Source organism: Anoplophora glabripennis, unplaced genomic scaffold (genome assembly GCF_000390285.2).
Source record: "Anoplophora glabripennis isolate ALB-LARVAE unplaced genomic scaffold, Agla_2.0 scaffold306, whole genome shotgun sequence".
Lineage (NCBI taxonomy): Eukaryota > Metazoa > Arthropoda > Insecta > Coleoptera > Cerambycidae > Anoplophora > Anoplophora glabripennis.
This window is the reverse complement of record NW_019417798.1, coordinates 280,509-305,005: the sequence shown is the minus strand read 5'-3', so window position 1 is coordinate 305,005 and position 24,497 is coordinate 280,509. Positions and strand designations below refer to the sequence as shown.

Genomic DNA, 24,497 nt, shown 5'->3' with positions numbered 1-24,497 from the left:
ATTATCCGAGAGTCATAACTAAACCGATACATTATAAAGTTGAGAATCTGGGAATTGCGCATACTGTGCTGATGTAAATGAAAAGCAAAATTTTTTTCGCAAATGTATGAAGTCTTCTTTATTATTAAAAATTTTAAACAATCGTTAGTAGGCTGTTATAATTGACAGGTGAATCTGTAGGATACATACGAGAAATTAAAAGTTCAGAAAAAATAAAATATGTAAGTAGAATTCTTCAACGAAGCACTAATAATATGTATTTAATGAATTTAATGGCAATTTTGATGTAATAATTCGAGAAATTCCTTTGAGTGGAATAATTAATAGTAGATATTTTCTAATATCAAGGTGCAGCAATTATTAGCATTCCCTATACATGCAAAACCGAGTGCAAAACAAGACGAGTATCACAAAATAAACGTTGGTGATGAGGAAGATATTGGTGGTATGTAAATAGTAAAAATTACAGTAACAAAAACCAATAAACCTTATTGACGACGAAAGGAAAGACCTCAAAAATATGGTTGAATAATATTCCACTCTTAGATCACTAGCAACAACATATGATCAACTATTTGTCAGCTAAAGCTATGGACAATGTTTTGATAACAATCAATCAATAATAAAGGTGAATGTTAGATCCGCCCTGACAAAGGCTAGCCCGAGAACATCAAAGGCAGGTCAAAGGTTCCTCGGTCCACGGCATAAGAGCCCGAAAAATATGTTACATATTTTGATTACCCAATCCACAGGAGTATACCGATTACGTTTTAGAGGGTCACCTGCAACCATGCTTATAGCTGCAGTAAGATGTGTTTTAGGGTTGAAGACGCACGGTGGCTCATCCACGATGACAGAATCTTATGTACAAGGATCAATTGAAAACAAAATTGCGATATCAAATCAATTTTGTGCAGAGTCTGCTAAAGAAGCGATCTCAGTTTTACTAATATACTGTATGCTACATCGAAAAGTTATAAGTTGCCCAGAACTTATTGAATTAACGCAATGTTAACTGCAATATTGCAAAGCAAATAGACCTACACGTTGTGGAAAATTAATAATGAATTATGTAAAAAAATGTCACTTTTGACACTCGCAAATCAAATACTAATTAATTAAAAAATAATTTTACTTCTTACCACAGAAGGCAAAAACAACGTATGTATCTCGAAAGGAAAATGCTTTTTAGCCAATGTTAAAATATACACCAAGTAGTCCCGTAGGACAACAATACACCTACTATAAATTTATAATAAGTTTTAGTCATTTCAGAACATGACATCATATACTAGGTACCTTGTAGGCTAAGCAGATTGAATGATCTAATATTTTTTTAAATTTTTGCATTATTATATTAGCTTTTTAAACATAAGAAGGCAAATTTTTTAATAGCTTAGTAGTAAATAAGTACTATAAAGATTAGAAAGCGGCAATCCTACTATTAACATAAGTAGTGTCTTAATAGTAGGTGTAAAACTATAAAAAATATCACTTTGCCTCGATCTTCGCGTATGTTATATATCACAGCACATTATTTTACAAGGAAACCATACAAGTATCATATTACTATCAACCTTTATTTTTTTAGAAACGCCTGGACGACAGCTAAATTTGCTTAGGTACACCCGCTTGAAAAATAAATATTTTTTCGCAGGGATAATACTCAAAATCCTGTGACATATGAGGTAGATACCTAAGGAACGTCACCTTAGTGTCATTATAGAAAATCCCGTAAACCCGTCGAACGTTACAGAAAGATAGGTGAGCCCTCAGGAGTTATCATCCGCCATTTCCTTCAATGTGAGTTCTTGAGGAAAATGAAGTAAAGCGGGAAATGACATATTTTACTGGGCGAAATATAATATGTTATACTGTGCGTTCCGGTGAAAACTGTCCACCTAGATTTTCTATTTAAAATTTGCGAATACAGTCTCTGCCATTATGCCGAGAGTTTCTTCCACGTGGATACTCGACAGTGATATAACTATATGAGAAACAAATGAGTAATCCCAATAAATGCATTCAAGGTCTCTAACTTCAAACCGGCTACAGAATGCACGACTACTAAATTAATTGGAATGTTGCAATTTTAAATAATACAAAGTTGCGTGACCAGGTGCTTTGGAAAAAGTGTCTAAGACATGTTGAATGCCAAATTTATTATATCCAGATTTTTTTCAGTCAGTTCTTTATACCTGTGAATATGCACAAACATATCGACTGTAAAATTGATATATTATTAATAAATAAACACCACTCCACAACCCACAAACCCCCACCACAATTCGCGAAAAAAAAATATAAAAATGTTACGTGTTGAAAGGATATTTACTTCGAAAATTTTGTTATGTGGATATAACAAACTACAAAATATGGATATTGATGTTAATTCTCAAAAATCGGAACTGAAACAACTACAAATACGTACATAAGTGCGGCGCAATATAGGAAGTGGTAAGTGGTAGATATTTTGACTTTATATATTAATTTATTTTCACATGATCACAATCTTAAAATTATATAAATATCTACCTAGTATTTTATTACTTTACCTATCACAATCTAAAGTTTATATTCTAAAACTGATTTAATAATTACAACCAAGTTTCGAGGTTTCAAAATATTAAAAAGAAGGAAATTAAATTTGATTATAGCTAATGCTTTGTGTAAACTGTTTATGATTAATCATCATGTTTTATCTGACAATTACATAATTGTGTCGTGTGAGTATATTTTTTAAAGTTTCAGAATTTAGGAACACTATGGTTTTGTTGCATTGGATTTCAAATCAATAAAGTACCAACGCCATGAGGACATTACTAGTGAAGTTTTAATAAAAATCAAGTAAAAATTAAAGATGGACATGCAATACCACTTTGCCTTCATTAATTGTTTTTATTTACTGATTGTTGGTATGAGAAAATATATAAAACTGTAAAATATGTTAGAAACACTGATTAAGTGCAATATAAGGCACAACTCCTATTTAAATCAAGTTTTCAAACATGCAACTACATCTAGGACATTCCTTTCATTTAATCATTACAATAAGCCGAGTACACAAATTCTTAAAATATCTTTTTATCCTGTTCTATATTTTAAGAGTAAGTGAAGAAAATGACGTTTCTTATACGTACCTCAAAAAAACTGGCTGAGTAATTTTGTAAATTGTGTGGAACAATGCACGCTACTAGTTCAAAAAGGCACTTTAAATAATCAATTCTATCCGTGGTTGCAAAATGTTCAATAAATAACGAAATTCCTTGGCAATGAATACGCCCTCCTCGATTTGACAGATGTCAAAACGCCCAAAAACAAGTAAATTTCGCACAAAACACGACAGGTCAGTCTTTATTTTTGATTTGTACTGTTTTTGTGACTATGTAAATTCATATAAAAACAATAAATCTATGAAAATATTAGAAACACCTAAACTTCTTTCACTGAATAAAGTACCGCATACGACACAATTTTATGAATGATAAATCAGAAAATACCCCTAGTATCAACTCCACTGACGTCACCAGACACAACATATCCCGACCATGTTGATAAAAATGATGGGAAAAGTTAAGAGTATTTTCACGAATGCTCTCTTAAAATAAACTTTTTTATTCCATATAAAATAAAATATAATATAATATACTCTTGGAGTATTTACGTTGGCAATATATAACTAAAATAATCTGTATTTCATACTTTAACAATCCCACGACTTTATTGAAAGGATAGAAAATGTAAAAGCTTTAGTGGCGTCATCTGTGTTAAAATATGTGAAAAGTAAAAGCAATGTGGCAAACTTAAACGTAGCAAAATTCCCTTTCGAAAGTACGAAAAAAACCAAAACAATTCAGTTCTAACTTCTAACCTCAAACATGTGCGAGTCTAGCCAGGATAAAAGACCTCAATTTGGAAACCGTTTTTTATCCGAAGAAGATAATGTTTTCGAACACAATGTATGGTATGAAAAAACAAATAACAATTGCTTTGTTTAAATATTCTTTAAATTTTCAATATTGCACTACATACAGAAAGAAACCTAAATATGGGTCTCGTTATTTGATTGATAAATCACAAGTTTATGATTTTAATGCTTGGTATGTGTCTTGCAAATAATTTAGCATTGGTTCATGTGTGAAATTAAAATGTAATTTTAAGGGACGATGTGAAATGGGATGAAACCCAAGAAAAAGAGGCTCAAAATAAAGTACAAGCAAATAGTGAAATTGAGTTTACTCCAGACGTTATAGAAAAATATGAAAAAGAGGCTGATAAATATTGGGATGCATTTTATGATATTCATACTAATAGATTTTTTAAAGATCGACACTGGTTGTTTACTGAATTTCCAGAATTAACAGGGGATAAAGACAAGTCACAAACAATTTTTGAGATTGGATGTGGAGTGGGTAATACTGTTTTCCCGATTTTACGATATTCCACAAATAAAAATGTATTTGTTTATGGATCGGATTTTTCGTCAAAGGCAATTGATATATTGAAGAGTTCAGAAGAATACAATGAGGAGCGGTGTAATGCCTTTGTTTTAGATGCTACCCTAGAAAAATGGGATGTGCCATTTGATGAAAATAGTATTGATATAGTTATATTAATTTTTGTCTTATCTGCAATTAACCCAACAAAGTAAGTTTATCGGACAAAATATCTCCAAATGTTATATCTACATAATTTTTCAGGTTCTCAAGTATCGTTTCACAAATCTTCAAATATTTAAAACCTGGAGGTTTAGTAGTGTTTAGGGATTATGGTCGATACGACCTTGCACAACTAAGGTTTAAACCTGGTCGGTGTTTAGGTGAGAATTTTTATGTGAGAGGCGATGGAACAAGAGTCTATTTTTTCACACAAGGTATTTTTTTTCTTTCACTGTTAGGGTTAGTCTTTAACTAAAATAAGATATATTTATTAAAATGAAGCTGCACACTCACAGTTTTGAGTGACTGATACCGATTGCTTGTAGTTCAAACATTTTGTACTTTGATTACTGATTACTGTAAGTTCTATTCATGAGATCAATGTCCTCCCTACATTGATCTCATTAAAAGGAATGTATATTAAATGATGGTTTATTTTTAATATGGGGAGCAAAAACAAGTCAAAAAGATTTTGTTTAGGAACGGAATGTGGCAATTACACATCTATCAAAACTTGTACATTTTACTTTACCTTTCCCAAGGAGGAAAAAATTAAAAGAAATGGAAAACTGAATTAAATACTGAAAAACTAAGTAAGTAAATATAATGTTAATGTCAAGTGATGACATATTTACAAAAGTACACAGTCCTGTTTTACAACTACAAACACCACTTTCCTGAAAAAGATTCATATCCTGTGATAGGAATTGCAAAGAGGAAATCTGAATATCTCAAGCATTCATATTTTTAACTTCATATGATACCTATAATGTCTAGTTACAAAGAAATACGATTCCTAACGCCTCTTACACGTGGACGGTAATTTGCCGATTGTCATTTAAAGTGACCGACAAAACAACCGACTAAATTTTAAATTACACATAGTTAAACACATCTTTACACACAAAAACGTTGCCAGCAAGTCTGACGCTCGTTTACCGACCGGTATAACAACGCCAGTGTGTAAGAGGCGTAAAGGTAAAGGTAAAATGTGGAAATATTTGAACGAGTTGCAGATACCTGAGGCCAGTCGTCATAATGCAAAACACAATAACAGATCATTATAAAATACAGTAAAAAGAATATGAAATATAAATCAAATCTACGACACTCAAAAGTTTTCCCTATTAATTGAACAGAAACAGTGCCATCTCTTGGTTGCTTGTTTTCTTTAGTAGTTGAAATTTCACATTCAAATAATGCCTGTCAAATTATGACAATAATTTTTTATGAAGATCTGCTGGAATATGAAAAAGTAAGAGAGAAGAGAAAATAATTATGACAAAATTATATTAAATCAGTTACAAACATACAGACCTATATCAACTTAAGTGAGAATACAAGAATAAACTATCCAGGTATGAATAGAACTCAGAAAGGCCTATTTGCACCAATGCATTTATGTGGTTATTGACATATATTCGATGCTAGTACAAAATCGATCCAAGCAAATGCAAATTTTTTGCGAAGTGGCATAAGCAACACATGTCTGCTCAATTTGCTGTTAACCTCTAACTTTTTGTCTTAAATATTAGGGCACATTCAACTAAAGACTCATATTACCTCAAAATTTTTAAATAAAAAAGGTGGCCAAGCCCTTTCTGGCTAGCGCAATAGTAGTTTTTGGAGAACCGAAAAACATCTCGCTTTTGAAAAGCATAATAAGTTTTTCTTAATCAATAAAAAATACTTAGAAACAATTTATGGTTGTGTTAATTTCTGTTTGGATACATTTACATTTACTTATAACTGTAAATCTATCTAATAAAACGAACAATATTCCAATCACATCGACAAGATCCCGATATTTTAAAAATTTATTTTTATTTAAACAAAACAATTCTAACTGCAGATCAAAAGTAGATTTTTGTAATAATACATGTAACAATGCCATTAGTTCCAATTCTCGACTTACAACAGTGTATGAAGTTAACTATTTTTTAAATACTTGCCTTGCAGAAAGAATTCCCAAGGTGTTGATGGGTTATCAGACTGCAGTCCTTTTATTGATCAATATGTTATGCATAATATCCACAGTTGCATCGAAATTGGATATTTTCCTGATTTGTGCAAAAATTTTTATAGGTCTATTATCAAAATTTCGTTCCCTCAATTTACTCAAATTCGAGGATTAGAACTATTCTCCCTGCTGGTTCACACATTTTTTATAGTCAAATTGACGCTTTAGTACGAAAACATGCTATCTCAGATTTCAGTTGGAAAACATGCTATCTCAGATTTCGGTTGGAAAACATGCTCTCAGATCTTTAGGTAAAAACATGCTATCTCAGTGTGACTAGAAATTTAAGTTGGCACATTGAATGATTGAAACCATGCATATAATATATTTTTTAAAAAGTAAGGAATGTTTATGTTCAGGTACACTGTTATATTTTTTTTATTCAACATTTTTCAATTAATTTTGTTAAGTTACTGTTATAAACAACAAAATTCTTAATTAAAAAAATAGAATATGCAGTATGCTGCAACATGTAAATTACTCGTTTTTTGAAATGACAAATTATAAAAAAATAGTGTATACCTTAATATATAAAAATGTTTGTTATTACAAAAAATTTTTTTTCATACAAGTTTGCCTTGATATAAAAATTAATAGCGCACTCTTACCTGATTTATAATCACTACTCTTACTTTTAATCAATCAACTTAAATTTCTAGTCACACTGAGATAGCATGTTTTTACCTAAAGATTTGAGTTGGCATGTTTTCCAACTGAAATTTGAGATAGCATGTTTTCCAACCGAAATCTGAGAGCATGTTTTTGTACTAAAGCGTCGAAATGTACAGTTATAGTAAAAGCAATAAAATTTTGCTTAATTGTCAATGTGGATTTAGAAAGGGATTTTGAGTTTCTGTAATATTAGTAAACGTTACTGACAATATTATCCATGGACATGACTGTGCTCTAGTTTTGTTAAATTTACCTGAAGCATTTGATACTATTTAATCATGACTTAGTTTGTTATAAATTGAAATATTATGGTTCTGATAAATTATTATTTAAATTTATGAAATTCTATTTATCTAATCGCACCCCAGAGTTTTTAGTAATAATACACTCCCATGTGCTATAGTTACCTCTGGTGTGCCATATGGGAATAGTGTGGTCAAACAGTAGTCATTACTATGGAAGTGACTGAAACATTAAAAACGGAAATATCACGAACTTATTTTTAGAGCTTTACAGTGTCTCTGTAGTGTACTGAACATGGTTATTGTCCAAAAAAACCGGTTTCTGTCAATTTTCAAATCAAAAATTGAAACAAAGATGGTGACTTCACCATTCACCATACATCTTATCATTAATATCTACTTTTAGACTATGGCAAGTTGTGTTCTAAATTAGCAGTGGCTCTGTATCCCATTAATTCTAGGACACAAAAAAAAAGTCAATATCACAAATTTCTTAAAATTATTAGAATCTTCAAACTGGGATGTTTGAAACATTTCCATTGTTTTATATACATTATTTGGTTTTGTTGTTCCTTATCCTTAATCAAAATTTTTTTTTGTTTTGCTCTTAATTACCACACACAGTGCTAAATATTTCCGTCCTCTATGGTTTGTATTTCATATTTTTTATATAATTAGCAATTTTTACAGCAATAATTACATTTTATTTAAAATTGTATTTGGAATAAAACATTTCTGCTTTTGTTTTGAAACATAGTTTTGGAGTCATTTTCAATTAACTCAACTTTGTGGTAAGTATAAACTTAAAAAAAAATCGAAAATGATTCATTTTTGGAACAAAATGGAAGATTTTTCTTTGAAATACAATTTCATCTGAAACAAAGATGGCATAGACATCCTAGGGTTTTCAATGACAGTGCTTTCTGGTATTTTTACCACTAGTTCACATATTTGTATACCAATTCAGTAAATTTTTGCTTTTAATTAATCGAATCAGTTGCTGAAGTTTCAACATATAACGGGTTATCCATTTTGAGCTTGGGATAGTAAAGCCCTGCTAATTGATATTTGTCAAATGTCACTATTATCCAGACTGATATTTGTTTAGTTAAAGGTTTGCCATTTCACAATATGGAACGTTTTATGACCGAACAACGCGTTAAAATTTAAAATTATGCTACGAAAATGATGGATCTTCGGTGGCTGCATTTCGCGCATTACGCGGAGATTATGATTGACATAACCGTCCATCCCAGCAAACAACCACCAACACAGTGAGGAAATTCCAATAGACTGGATCGGTAACAGACATCGTAAGACCTGTGCATTATCGTTTTACCCGTTCAACCGAAAACATAGCCGCTGTGAATGAAAGTGTTAACGATGGCTCGAATCTTTCGACTCCAAGTCGAGCTCAGCATTTGGGCCTGTCATACGGCACATTGTGGCGCATTTTGCATTTAGATTTGCATCGCCATCCATATAAAGTCCAACTCCCGTAAGAATTCAAGCCGGCTGACCATAGATTGCGCCGTGAGTACACCAATTGGGTGCTGGAACAACAGGCCACCGATTCTGATTTTTCGAAGAAAATCTTCTTCAGTGACGAGGCCCATTTCACGCTCGGCTGCTATGTTAATAGACAAAATTTCCAAATCTCGGGTAGTGAGCAGCCAGAAGTGACCGCTGAGAGACCATTGGACCCTCAGAGAGTGACTGTTTGGTGTGCATTGTGGGCTGGCGTCGTCGTCGAACCATACTTCTTCGAGAACGATGAAGGACCCACTGTTACCGTCAATTCTCAGTGGTATGCCGCCATGATCATCGACTTTTTTTAGCCTGAAATTGAAGATTTTGATCTGGACGATATGTGGTTTCAACAAAATGGGGCCACATGCCACATAACGCGGCCAATTATGGCTCTATTGCGCGAGAAATTCCCAGGACGCGTAATTTCGAGATTCGGCGATGTGGCTTGGCTACCAAAATCCTACGATTTAACGCCTTTGGATTTCTCTTTGTGGGGCTATGCGAAAGACCGTAGTTATGCGAACAATCCCACAACTTTGGAGTAATTGAAGGACGAGATACGCCAAGTTATGGCCGGATTATTGCCCGAATTGTGTGAAAAAGTCTTCGAAAATTACCTCAAAAAGATTGAGTCCTGCAAATGGTTCCGTGGAGGACATTTGAATAATATTGTTTTTCACGCATAATGGCATAGTCCAAACTTTATTATGAAATAAAAGTTCCATCGAAATTTAAATATTCAGTGTGTTTTTTAAAACTTTACTTTCCCAAGGAGAAAATGGATAACCCTTTATAAGTACCTACCTTGCAATGTATTTGAAAAATGTGATTTTTTTAAATTTCAACGTCAGTTGCATTAGATCTTTCGTTCGTTTTGGAATAAAATCATGCAAGGAGCACACCCCTGAAGTTGTAACATAATAAAGACTTTCCAGTCCCCTCAATGTTCTTCCAATTTCATGTTTTTTACTTTTAGTATCATTTTTATTTTCAATTTCTTCCATTTACCGTTTGAAGAAGTGAGTTAATTATAAGTTGTTTTTTTGTAATTTTTATTAAATTACACAGCCCCACAAAAAAAAGTGTTCGGACTTGTGGGTCGGACATATGTATTCCCATGTATTTTTCGATGCTGAATCCCATCCCAAGCTCAGAAATGGCCCTCCACGTCTGGAATTGCATTCTAAAGCCAAAGCCGGATTTGTGGCCGAAAAGTTTATGTCCAACTGAAATTCCCCTTCGACTTCGCCTCATCCCAGAATCCATCTTTCAGGCCCTATAGAGGCCATTTTTGGCCCCTGGGGCCAATTCCAGATGTGGAGGGCCATTTCTGAGCTCAGGATCGGATTCAGTGTCGAAAAATACATGGGAATACATATGTCCGACCCACAAGTCCGAACACTTTTTTTCTGTGGGGCTCATAAACAACATTACATAATTTCTTTTTTAAAAGTTTTTTAATCATATTCCTTGCTGCCTCAAAATATTATCATTTGTCTTCCTGTTGTTTAATAATTTAAACCCTGTGTCCAAGATAAGGATGGGATAAGCATTAGAATCTAGGAAAAATCGTTTTATTTTCTTTTATGGCTCTATTTGAAAACGAATTTTAAAATAAATGCATATTTACAATGCCACATTTTTCACTCTATCCAATGGCATCAACATTTTTGCAATCCGACGTTTCGTCTGAGGAGCCATGATCAGAGGTTCATTTTTTTAAATACGTCGCTGCTATTTTTATGACAGAATCTAGTTATTTTTAATTCTAAATTAGATGATATTACTATTGTATCACTTAAAAAGGCTTTTAGCTTATTTTAGCTATCATTTAAATTTTTTCCTGAGACGCTTTCAAAATATCCGTTGGAGGAAATCATAACAGTATAAAAGTCAATACAGCACAAAATAACCAACAATTTTTTTTCTACTATTAGCAATACTAATTAGAAATAATAAAACATTTCATAAATTTGTATTATTTTTATTAGGTACAACTGTTTTAAGTTATTGATTAAAAAAAATTGTTGGATATTTTGTGCTGTATTGACTTTTATACCCGTTACACACATGCCGGAACCGGCTAACCGGATCTGGTTACCCGGTAGCAAGGTGTACAGAGTCTTATGGCAGCTTTCACACGTGATGGAAGGAGCTATCCGGCGAACGGCCGCTGGGTTGTAGCCGGTCGCCACCACTACCAGCCTGGCTGCCGTGTACCGGCTAATTTAATATTTGTACACAACTATGTCGAATGTTTGTTCCCTAGAAGTAGATATTGCATTCTTTATATCACTGGTTGAAACCAGACCTGTTCAGTGGAACAAAACTTTAGCCTTTTCACATTTTTCGGATATTTTTCATATGTTTTGTTTTTTTTTTATTGCAACGACATTGGTAATAGCCAAGCCACATAATTGCAATGCTAAATATCGGCCAAACCAGTTTGAAAATTAAACTACGTGTGAAAGAGCCAGCCGGTCCGGCAAGCGTGAAACGAGGCTTATACTGTTATGACTTTCTCCAATAGATACTTTGAAAGCGTTCAGAGCCGTACTCAGCAAAAATTTTAAACGATAGCTAAAACAAGCTGAAAACGTTTTTACAATACAATTACAATTCAATATTGCAATAGTAATATCATCTAATTAAGAATTAAAAATTACTTGATTTTGTCATAAAAATAGCAACGATTTATTTAAAAAAATTTACGTGATCATGGCCCCTCGAAGACGAAACATCGGATTGCAAAAATGTTGACGTCATTGGATAGAGCGAAAAAAGTGGCACGGTAAATATACAATTTATTTTAAAACTCGTTTTCAAATAAAGCCAGAAAAAAACGATTTTGTAAAATTTCGACATTTTCCGGATATCTCCAGAACTACCCACAATTTTAAAACGGCATATTGTTAGGTATTAAAAAACACAACTTTTTTCTAATTTGATCCACCCCATATCTTTTACCGTTTCCTAGATCCAAATGCTATCCCATCTTATCTGTATTGTTATAAATATCCATAATCTCGTGGTTGATTCTGTGTTTTTTGTTCCCGTTCCATTTATGGCCCCACATTGGGCGCCATGTTATAAATATTCATGGGTTTGATGGATTTTTTTGAGTATCACTTTTCGACCTGGGTATTTTTTTAACTCTTGTTGTTTGGGGTTCAAGATGTTGGCGTAAGCTTTTCTGTATCCAAAGAAAGTTCTGAGTAAGTGCTGGTAGTGGGACTTGTTCGGAGAGCAGAGTTCTTTTCTTAGGATTCTGTCTTTATTTCTTTTTAATTATTTTGGTTGCCAAGAAAATTTTGAATTTCTATTACTAAACGTATTCTTTTTGAATTCTTACACCTAGTGTTTTTCGGTAAAATATCTGTCTTCGATCTTTTTACTATGAGTGAACTTTTTGATAAAGAATAAAACTAATAAGGTTAAAGATATATATTTTCTAATAAATACTAAGCTAAACATGCAGAATAAATATGTGATTAATAAATATTTTACAAATTTGTTAACAGAAATATTTGGTTGAAACAAACTGGACGTAAATATGAACTATGTAATTTTAGATCAAGTGCATACTCGAATGTTTAATCTGGAAAAACTGACGTGAAAATTTATACAAACCGAAAAGGAAAAACCTTTTTGTTTGTGGCACTGAACTGTTGCAGAGTAACCGGAGACTGCATTTGGCTAGGACTAGGCTAACTACATCTCCTTTTTTTTTGTTTGCAGTCGATATCTCCTTTATTGTTTTTCATTCTTTCTTACCTGAAATATGTTCATGATTCACTTCACCAATTTCGAATGATTCTTATTTTAATTTACAATCATTTTTTTTTCTTTCAGATGAGGTAAAGTCATTGTTCGAAGATGCTGGATTTAAGGAAGTGGAAAACAGAGTAGATAGGCGCTTGCAAGTCAACAGGGGAAGGTTACTGGAAATGTATCGGGTATGGATACAGTGCAAATACAGGAAGCCCTGATAGAAACGAGTGCTTCGTTCCATATATATATATTCATATATTACTTCTTTTATTAACTTTCATTACATAATTTAATTATGTTAATTAAAAAGTACATTTACAAAATCAATATTTAAAAAATAAAATCCTCAAAGGTACAACTAGCAATTAAAATGAAAGTAAGCGATACGCAATTTTTTGTACTTTATACAAAGTAAAGAATTACTAATTACAAGTTAGTTCACTAAAAAAATAAAATTAAAAAATTATACAATAGTAAAAAGTTAAGACACAAACATAGAATTTTACATGCATATTTCTAAAATATTTTAAAATACATTCTGTGTATAACGGGGCAGTCAAAAATATTTTTCAAAGTGACTGTAAAAAAAATCAGCCTTTACATCATCTTAAACATTAAACTGGATCGATTAATTTTTTTAGGACCGAAACGACAATGGACGAAATCTACTCAAAAACTTTAACACTCCATGACACAATTTACATGTTAACATTTACACAGAAAAATAACTGAGACGAACTTTTTTAATCAAGGAAAAATTACAACTTAAAATGAATCCATATTTTTTTATACTATCACGTTAACTGTTAAAGTAACTGGTATTCTGGAAAAAATATTTTTACAAGAATATTTTTTTGTGTAAATGGGCCCAAAGACCTGACCAATGTTTATTGTAATATTTTTTTTACCAAAAATCTTATTGCACAGTTTTAACTCCTTTAAACTACTTTTATATTTTTATAAAATTACTTTCGTCACGATAAAAGTGTGAATAATATTGATATTAAATAAATTACTGAAAATGAGTATTTACCAATTTAATACTTAAGTTCGAATTATTAATATTGTTTTCATAATTTGAAACCTGTTATTTACAAATCAACGAAAAGAGGATCTTCTTATTATGTTAAAAATTATTATTAACAGAATTTCAAACGAAATCATTACAAAGCAAAATGTTTTAATTGAAAAATTAAACGTTTTGGGTTGAAATAAGGCTATCTTGGTGTAATCTTACGTTTGTAAGGCTTATAAATCACATGTCACATGATTCCAAGTTGTAACGACGGATGCAAACTTTTCCCAAAACCCTGACAATCCTAGCTACATTCTCAAAAATGCTCGAAAGCACGTAAATGAAAATAAAATTCTGGAAACATAAACAAAAACGATTAGGCATTTTTGAGGATATCTGACGTTCGTTTGACCGATTCTCTTTTAAAATTATCAAGTATCCTGTTGGCTGGCGGTTTTTTCGCTGTACGCAGCGTGGACGCTTTCACAGACAAAACGGTACTGACTCTGCAAGAAAATGAGAAAATGTACACAATGCTGACCGTATTTCGGTTCCTTGCTCAACATTCTGTCGATAGTTAGAAATATTGGGGGCTCAATTTTCCAGCCGCATCATAGGGATTATTCTAAGAGAAATTTCACTTTTTGTTTTGAAATTATTGGTGAAAAGCCGAAAATTTTGATTTTCTTTATTTTTTTTTAAATCTAAAATGGACTTTAATATGTTTTAGGTTGTAGAAATGACATTCAACTTTTGTTTTTTTTTATTCATATTGGATTTTTACATTTTTGAATTTAACACATTTTCCTGATTACGATATTTTTATTTTATTATAAAAGTGTTATGAATGAATTAAAACAAATTTTTCCTAAAAAATCCTATAGGCGCACACGGTTGGATTCCACACTTCAGCGATTTTTTAGCTTCACTGTTTCATAAGATATGGTTTCCTTCGAAATATCAAATTTTCAATTTTTACTAAGAGTGCTTTGAAAACAAAACAACTCACTATTACACCACACGAAATTTTGACAGTTCAGTAAAATTTTCCTTGGCATTGAAGTTTAAAGGTAAAAAAAAATACAAATTTTACATTAAACTAAACGAGATATTCTTCACATAACTAATAACTCATTTATTAGTAAGTTTGAAGCATATCTCGCTCTTCAATTACAATTTAAATGATACTTTTAATTCTATAAACATTGATATCAACGACAATTTAAGTAAACTGTCAAAATTTTATTTGGCGTAATAGTTTTGTTTTGTTTCCAAAGCATTCTTTGTCAAAGTGGATAATTTGATATTTCGATGAACATAACAAAGTAGGCTATAACAAATGACATATCATTGTAATCAGAAAAATGTGCAGAATTAAAAAAAAGTGAAAATCCAATACCTGAAACAAATAAAAGTTGCGTGCCGTTTCTCTAAACTAATAGCGGTCACGGTTAACAGCACAACGTATTTCAATTCTCCACAAAGAACATGTCTAAAAAATGTTATAAGGCCGTCTTTCCATTAAAAGAAAACTCAAAATTTCTAGTATTTCATTGAAAATTTTCAATGAAAATGCAAAAAAATCAAAATCAAATTTCTTAGCGATACAAATACAAATTTCTCTTCAGCAAGTTATCTATTATAAAATTCCGCAACTCTGCCCTAATTTGATCCAGCTTGTATATTTCAAGATAACTAATATCCTTAGAGTGCAACTCGAAAAACAAGCACCCAGTATATCCAAGCAAAATAAATATTTTGAACAGTTTTGTTGATATTAAAAAAATATATTATTTGAACATAAAAAAATAGAAAATATGTGCAGAATTAAAAATAAAAATAATCAATAAATAAAGTAACGTCAAATACTACTAAAACATTATTTTTTGAAAATGTACTTACAGCATTCTGTATCATCATAGCACGTTGTTCCCTCATGGTCTTCACTATTTCTAACGGATACACGGGCTCCCCTGTCTCTATTAAACAGAGAGCAGTTTCCATAAGAACCAAGACGCCCGTCCTTCCTATACCAGCACTACAATGCACCACGACGGGCGCGTCGCTTTTCCTCGACTGACGCACCTTGTCGGTGAAACTTAGGAACTGTTGCGGGGACTCGGGTACCCCGTGGTCCGGCCAGGCGATATACTGCATGTGCTTGATTTCTCTCGACTCATCATTCTATGAAAGATAGAAAAATCGGGCGGTGAAAATTACTTCATGTTACCTTGGTTTGTTTTAGAGATACAGAGCATTATATGTAAAAATGTATTACTTTTGTAGAGAGATTGTTTATCTAACATAGAATCCTGCAAAGTAGAGTGCACCATTTGTGTGGTAAAGCGTTACCAACGAAGTGAATAAAGACAAACAAAAAATGGAGCGCTACACGAAAGAACGTTTTCATTGTTGAGCAATATACATATTAAAAATACTGAAAGTTTGTCAGCTACAGTTCACAATTTTCGTACAAAATATGGCTGGAACTACATTAACCGTGAAGAGATTAATTGAAAAACTCACAGACTGGATCAACTGGCCGTCTTTCAACATAAAATATTGAAGCAGTTCGTGAGAGTGTTGCTGAGTCCTGGGTAATGTTCCCTCTAATTTTTTCTCTGAACGGCACGGTACAAAAGTATATTGGAGCAAATATGTTAAATGTTAAAATAGTTTTTTGATCCCCTCAATTTTACCTTTTTTTTAGTGAAATTTGGATTTTACAATTTTTAGATGCAATTCTGTTATAAAATGAAAATGAAATTAAAAAAAATGGTGAACAAGCCCATTGTACGCAAAATATAAAAATGGTTGCGCAACTTTAGGAAAATTAGTGCACAGCCACGCAGTTTAGAGGGAGATTTGGTCCAGGGACATCAATCAGGAACTGTGATAAAAAATTGGACATTCTCTAGAAGTTCTCTACAAAAAAATTTGCATTTTCATGCTTACAAAGTTCAACTTGTTCCAGAATTAAGGGCTATTAACCACCCAGAGCAAAGAGAGTTTGTTGAATGGATTGTGGAACAAGTGGATGCTGATTTTTCGATCAAAACCATCTTCAGTGATGAGGCTCATTTTTATCTTGATGGCTTTGTTAACCCTTTCGCTGCGCAATACATCTGAACGTAGCTACCGCGCCGTGCGCGAAAGTTTATCGCGTGCGAATATATACGTCTGGAGCAGTTTGACCACTTATAGTTTTACATTATGTTATGTTAAATTACGATTTGCGATAAATTTTACAATTTTATTTTGAATAAAATACAGTATATGTACTAAATAGAAACTGAAAGAAACATGAACAATCTTGGTATTATTACCAGTACCTCTTTCCATAAAAATATTTGTCACAATCGGTATAAGCTCGCCCGCAAAAATTCGCCTTACCAATTGCAATAACCAAGTCACTAATGCGCATGGTTGCGAATATATACGGTTTGAACAGCCTGATCCAATTTAACTATTCATGCGAATTAATCCGTCTGGAGCAGTTTGAGCCCTACAAATTTTTAGCGAATATATACGTTTGGAGCAGTGAAAAGGTTAATTGACAAATTATTGCATTTGGGATTCAGAGAATCCATGAGGGTTTGTTGAGAAACAGATGCATCCACGTGTTTAGTGCGGATTTTGGCTAGAGGCATCATCATACCATTCTTCTCCAAAAATGCGGTTGGTCGAACAATAACAGTTAATGGTGCTTGCTATCGCGACATAATAATCCAGTATTTTGCACCTAAACTGCAGGATATGGCCGTAGACGACTTGTGGTTGCTACAAGACGGTGCAACATGCCACACAGTCCGAGAAACAATTCAAATACTGCGTAAGTCATTTGCTGGTTGTGTAGTTTCCCATTTTCGTGATCAAAATTGTCCACCCAAATCACGCGATTTAACACTGTTGGACTTTTTTCTTCAGGGTTTTTTTGAAGTCCCTCAAGTCCAACAATCCCACAACGACCCACACCCTGAGGGAGGAAATTGAGCACTGTATTAACGAAATTTAGCCGCGTTTATGCAAAATGGTCACGCAAAATTTCGACAAAAGATATGTTATTTCATACATAACCCCATACTCTATACTTAATAGGTCAATGAAAAATGTACAATTTTTAATTAAATAAATTGTGTTTTCTATTAAAATTACTTCTTGCGCGATTTTGGGACACCCTTTACATGTAGGTTTTTCGAATTATAACGAAAAACTACAATTTGAGTAAACTATAACACTTCATTAAATCAATCGAAGACTATTAAAAGCAACCTACCTTAACATCAACAAGAACGAAATCTCTGAAGACGAAACTCTCAGACGGATCCGTTTCCTCGCTGACGCACTTGACAATCGCGTTCTGCATCGTGAGCACCTCCCCCACGTTCGGCCAGTACTTATGGCATTTCGCCCTGCCTCTCTCCACCAACGTCGTCAGCATCACGATCAAATTGCACCCCTCTTCCAGAATCATCTGCCAGAAATCCTCGGTGGTGGACGGCAAGGGGCCCTGAGTGGCGATGTAGCGATTCTCTATCTCGGCGTTGGATATTGCCATGTTGACGTAGTTAGCGTTGATGTAGTCACCATTCGGGGCATTTTTCAAAATCACTCTCGTTGTGTCGTCTAGAAGAAACATTTTTGTTGTCAACAATCATTTTGGAACTGCTGGTATACTAAATTAACAATAATCTGCTCAGAAGAAATGGTTCTAAGGCTTCATTTTAAGTTTTAGATGCCGCGAAACTATGCAAACATTCATTATTTTTGCTGATTCCAAAACTTTTTATTTTTCAACAAAAAGTTTTGGAACTGCTGATATACAAAATTAACAATAATCTTCTTAGCAAAAATGATCCTGATATTTTCAAAGTTTTTGTAATAATCAGAATTCTTATCTTTTGTTTCATACAAATACAAAATTTCACAATTTTCTACAATTTCTATTTTGCAAGTTACTTACAAGGCGATATATCTCTGTATCTATTCTTATTGACGTTTTGGGGTTTGGCCGCCTCATCACAGGTCATGTCAGGGTGTTTCCTGTACAACATTTCGTATCTAGCCACTAGAGCGCCACTGGCTAAGCCGTCTGCCAGTAGGAGCATGCTCTGCTGTAAGGCATTTCCCGGAGATGGCGGTCTCAGTTCTCCCACGGGAACGTATTGATATGGAGGTTCTTCGAATTCTTCAAGGCCTTGGTAGTGAGCGTTAGGTTTCACGGTTAGCACAAGTTTCCCTGTAAACAACAGACATGGTTCTGAGTATACAAAAAATTAACGATCGCACGAATGACAGTGATTGCTTATTAACTCTACAAAATATTTTGGCTCATTTCATATTCCTCTTTTTGCAGATCTTTCTTCAAATCTAAAGTTACTTTAGTTATCAATGTTATAGTTTTATTATTAAAAATTTATACGGTATATTAGAGCAAGTTTCCCTACAAAATAATATATACGATTCTACGTATTGAAAAATTAATGATCACACAAATGCACCATGTGATTTGTTCCGTCACACATATAAATAATGTGATTTGATTTGAGTGACCCAATAATTCATTGTACGTCATTTTCACTTATCTAAGGTTGTTTTGCTTACCAATGTTATATTGTTTCATTGTTAAGAGATACTGTATTATCAAAATATTAAATATTTGAAAATAGTTTCCACTAAACATTGTGTAATTATTACACTGTAAAAAAAGAATTTATAGTTTGACAACACAACTATAACATTTATACAGACTATTAGCACAACTTACCCTGAAAAAGAATATATACGATTATAAATATTGGAAAATTAACGATCACACAAATAATCACATCAATAATTCCGTCACACAAATGAACGATGTGGTTTGTTTTGAGGGGACAAAATATTTTAGAATTTTATTGTCCCTTATTTTTCTATTTAAGGTTATTTTATTTACCATTCTTAAAATATTTTAAATTATTAGAATATTCTTAAACATAGTTCTGTAATGGCAAGAACTATTGTGCACATTCTCTTCAAAAACACAAAAGTAAAACTTATTTCTGAATTTTCTCAAATTTCACACTATTTTTTTAAATATTGTTTCTATAAATATTGGAAAATGTAGAGTAATTAGGAGCATTTTCTAAAAATAATTCAATATACAGTTTTCATGAGAATGTTGGAAAATAATGAAAACTTTCAGAATTTTCAAATACAAAATATTTCGCTATTTTTCTCGTTTATTCTTATATGTATATGCTTGACGAAAATTCTCCAAAAATAAAATTTTCCAGCATTTTACTACACATCTTGTGTTCCTTTCAGTGCAGGTTGTTCAGAATATTCTTAAGTAACTAAAAATAACTTGCCACAATACACTCATGTGTAATAAAAATATACATTGACAAATTTTGTTTCACAATAAAATTAATATTTAAACAGTCTATTATAGTAGGTTTTACTGCAAAAGAGTGGTTAAAGAATTAATGATCATACAAATGAACAATGTGATTTCAAGGTTCAAGTGTAATTTGGCAATTTTTTAAAAATTGCTTGCCACAATACACTTATGTGTAATAAAAACATACTGGCAAAGAAATTTTAATGTTTCACAATGAAACAAATATTTAAACAGCCTATTAGCATAAGTTTTGCGGTAAAAGAACAAGAACATAAGCAAAAATTAATTTTTTGCATGATCACACAAATGGACAACGTGATTCATTCTGTCACACAACTGAACGTCGAACGATGATTCATTTTTAACGAGCAAACATATTATTTTAGTCCATTTTGTGTACCTTTCACTGAACGATATTTTGTCAAATCTAAGGTTATTTTACTTACCAATGTTATACTGCTTCATTATTAAGTAATATTAAAATGTTCAGGATGTTCCTAAACAACTAAAAATTACTTGCTGGCGATACACTTACGTGTAATAAAAATACAGACTGGTCAATAAATTATATGGTTTCACAACAGAATTATAATATTTGAACAACCTATTAACTTATTTTTAGTAAAATGTAGGGCAGTTCAATTCTTTGTCGGATTTATTTAAATCCACGTGTTTCATCAATCAAAATGTCAATAAACAAATAATAATGATTATTTCAAAGCTATTTATAACGATTCCTGATCACCAAAGTATTAGAGTGGTTTTATTGAAATTATTAATAAAGAAAAAGGTTTTTTTGACGTACATGGCTATAAAACGTGATGTTAAATTTAATATGCCAAGACTCAACTCGAAAGTTTTCGAAATGGTCGAGATGTAGATCAAAGTTCAAGAAAAGTAAATATGAGGCATCAGTTATCAAAATAAGTCACTTCAGTATTCACACTTGCAACTTTTGTGGCTATTCATCAGGGTAGAGGTGTTTTAATATCTCATGAGCCGCGAAATGGGCGAAAGGCGTGGCGTATCCGCATAATTCTTCTAATAAGCATGTTGTGAAAACATTGACTCAGAATTAGACCACGTACCTCATTACAACCAGAAATGAACTAAGGCGCTTGGGCATCAATAAAGTCGACTGGCGAACGTTCGTTATATATATTTTTATTGATTAAATTAAAATAATAAAGAATAGGGCATTTTATTATCATATTTGTATAGAGACTTTTGAGATAGACTGTGAATAATAGATGTAATGTTTTTAGGACGTAGAATAATTTAGGCCGGAATTATGTTTCGGCACATATGAAGGTCAAGTCAAAGCTCATAAAATTTTAAAACACCTCTACAACCCACCCACAAGTTCTTTTTTAATATTTTTTCACTATACTCAATTTAGTATGTTTCATTTTTATTTAACAAATGATGTACAGTCCAGCGATTAAGTTTTAAGACTGATTTAATTGTGACGAAGTGTGTGGCGTTATCTATGTGCGGTCAACGAAACTACGTAGTGGAAAACCTTCTGAACTACGGAACAAAATTTCATCAGTATATATGTATTTATCACGAAATTATAACGTTCTACATGAATAGAGTTTCTGATGTGTTGGATCGTTTGCTGAAGAGAATTGCGATAGTTCGCTCAGAATTGTACGTGTCGATGGAGTTGGTTCTGTTATACGATAATACGCCAGCCCATAACGCTCATTCTTTGACAATTCTCAGCCCAAAAAAAAAAAACGTTATCTTGTTTAACCGCCCACCGTATTAGTCAGATTTGACTTTTATTCTCGAAAATTAAATCACAATTAAAAGGCAATAATTTTGATGATATTTCGACAATTCAAAAAGCTGAGATGAGGGAGCTGCATGAGGCACCAGATGACTTCGCTAATGCGCTAGAACGGTTAGCGAATCGCGTCCAGTGTTTTGATGTGTACATAGAGTAAAATAAAAAAAATTTTACGTTCTGATTATTTACGTTTATTTTCTGATCTTAGTCTTAAAACTTAATAGCTGCACTGTGTAGTATAAATGTGAGTATAACTGTGAATATATCATTGATTTGCGTTCTCCTATTTTCTCAATAAAGAAAACATACTACGCTTACACAATCTGTAAAATGGACTAACCTGAGTCTGTTGCCCTTGCATCTTGAATAAGCTTAACGACATCTTGGTGGAGCGCGTGAGAAACATCGTGGCCGTTGATCTGGATCAACTGGTCGCCCTCGGTAAGTCTCGGCGTTCCCTTGTCCGCGGGGGTGTTCGGGGCCACTCGGGACACCAATATAGGTACGGCGGTGTCCGTTCCACCTAGAAGTGGATAAAATATTATAAAACGTCAACAATACAATACACATATTTCAGAATTTCAAAAAATGAAAGGACGCTGACTATAAAATCCTACTTCTACCACTACCTTTGACGTTAAAGCCGTATTTTCCATCTTCGTCGGGGTAGAGGACAATTGTTACAAGGCCATCTTCTATTATCTGCGAGGTGGGGGAATGGCTGATGCTGTAAGGAGGGGTGTCGTACAGACCGTTCGATGTGGGCGAAGGGGGCTCCTCGTCGGCATAACTTATGACCCTGCCTGCGATACCAGGTGAGAACGGACCTTCTAGGGTCTTTTCCAGAAAACCGCCATCACTGGGAAAAAAGTAATGTAAGTAAATGATACAGAATTATCCTTAAATGTGTTCATATACATGTACGTTCATGGGTCCAGAGAAAGTTATCTGTCAAAATTACAAATATTTACAGGATGTCGCATTTAAATATGATACAAGCCTGTAATTTTTTTATTTTTTGGCAAAATTTTTAATTTGGAATGTGGGCTAAAAAAAACTATCTAACTGTGGTATTGCTGTTTTTATTAATGCAATTCATAGCCAACTAGGACGTGTTTTCTTGACTGCTATTAGCGATTTTTTTTCCAAAAAACAGATTACGTATTCTCATTTAGCATCCCTTAAAACGTCTTACTACCAAGTTTCATCAAATTCGATACATCTTCAGGCGAGCACTCCGTGATGTTGCGTAATGTGGCGCAATGGGTATTGACGGTTTTTAGAGTGTTATTATTGATATACCAATGAAACAACCAAGGTCAAAAAGATATATTTTTATTACACATATAATGCAGTTTGACAACGAAAATTATTTTTTTAAAATAATGTCTTTTAAATGGCCGCCACGTTTTTCTAAACATTCCTGAAGTCATGATTGAAAATTCTCTGTAACTCGTAGCAGTATCTCCTGGTTTATCGCTCTGATTTCTCGAGTAATGTTGTCTTTTAAAGCTTGTAGGGTGGAGGTCTATTTTCGAAAACCCTAGCCTTCAAATATCCCCATAAGAAAAAATCAGGGCTGGTCAAATCTGGTGACCTCGGCGGCCAATTAAAATCACCATGACGGGAAATAAGTCGTCCAGGAAACATGTTTCTTAGACCAGCCATGCAAATTCGCGGAGTATGCCTTGTTGCTCCATCCTGCTGGAAACATAAGACGTTATTTTCTACCCCGTCGTTGCAATTCAGCAGGTAAAAAATTTAGAAGCATCTCTAAATACCGTTGAGAAGTTACAATCACTGTACAGTCATTTTTATCAAAAAAGTACGGGCCTAGTATTCTGAATGCAGACACACCGCATCATACGGTAACTTTTTCGGAATGCAGAGGTTGTTCGTGAATTTGTTGATACACATATCCTGATAAATGGAAATGTGCCTCATCAGACATTATCAAATTTAAAACATTTGGGTTCAGTACATCAAAAAATGTTCTACAAAATTGCAATCGTGCTGGTAAATCTTGCGGTAAAATTTTATAAACAACTTGAATTTTGTATGGATGAAATCGTAGGTCTTCGTGTAAAATTCGACCTAAACTTCTTCGTGTAATGTTTTATGCTACTGCTTGCTACGCCTTGCTGAACGAACTGGACTCCTTATTACAGCTTGCCGTACTCGCTCTATGTTCTCCGGTGTATGCACAGTTTTGATAGAACCGACAAATTCATTTTTTACACTTCCATGATCATGAAACTTTGCAACCCACCGCAAAATTGTGTTGCGCGAAGGAATTCTACCACACCTTGGAATGTTATATTCATGCCGAAACTGTCGTTGCACCTCAATAACAGACTCCGATCGGTGATACGCCCTAACGCAAAAGTTGCGTTGGTTCACTGGCCACGTCTC

General features: G+C 33.2%; 2 protein-coding genes across 5 annotated transcripts in view; one reads left to right on the top strand and one right to left on the bottom strand.

Annotated features, from left to right (window-relative positions):
* The first annotated feature begins 3,852 nt into the window (after nt 1-3,852).
* On the top strand, nt 3,853-13,204 carry LOC108909271 (methyltransferase-like protein 2). Of its 2 annotated transcripts, none has more exons than XM_018713564.2 (4): nt 3,853-3,964; nt 4,162-4,647; nt 4,701-4,873; nt 12,975-13,204. In XM_018713564.2, exons 1-4 carry the CDS (start codon nt 3,879-3,881, stop codon nt 13,109-13,111), a joined length of 882 nt encoding a protein of 293 aa, XP_018569080.1. In that variant the 5' UTR covers nt 3,853-3,878; the 3' UTR covers nt 13,112-13,204. The 2 variants fall into 2 exon arrangements, with proteins under 2 accessions (XP_018569080.1, XP_018569079.1); XM_018713563.1 differs by having other exon boundaries at nt 3,856-4,100.
* A 27-nt stretch (nt 13,205-13,231) lies between these two features.
* Nucleotides 13,232-24,497, bottom strand: part of LOC108909270 (tyrosine-protein phosphatase non-receptor type 4) — a 28,035-nt gene continuing 16,769 nt past the window's right edge. For 2 of the 3 annotated variants that reach the window (XM_018713559.1, XM_018713562.1), the window contains exons 8-13: nt 22,712-22,944; nt 22,426-22,608; nt 18,872-19,147; nt 18,185-18,534; nt 15,811-16,092; nt 13,232-14,414 (exon numbers count right to left, since the gene is read on the bottom strand). In XM_018713559.1, coding sequence (XP_018569075.1) covers nt 14,340-14,414; nt 15,811-16,092; nt 18,185-18,534; nt 18,872-19,147; nt 22,426-22,608; nt 22,712-22,944 — 1,399 coding nt within the window. In that variant the 3' untranslated portion in view covers nt 13,232-14,339. The remainder of the gene's footprint in view (nt 14,415-15,810; nt 16,093-18,184; nt 18,535-18,871; nt 19,148-22,425; nt 22,609-22,711; nt 22,945-24,497) is intronic. The other variant, XM_018713560.1, reaches the window with a different exon arrangement.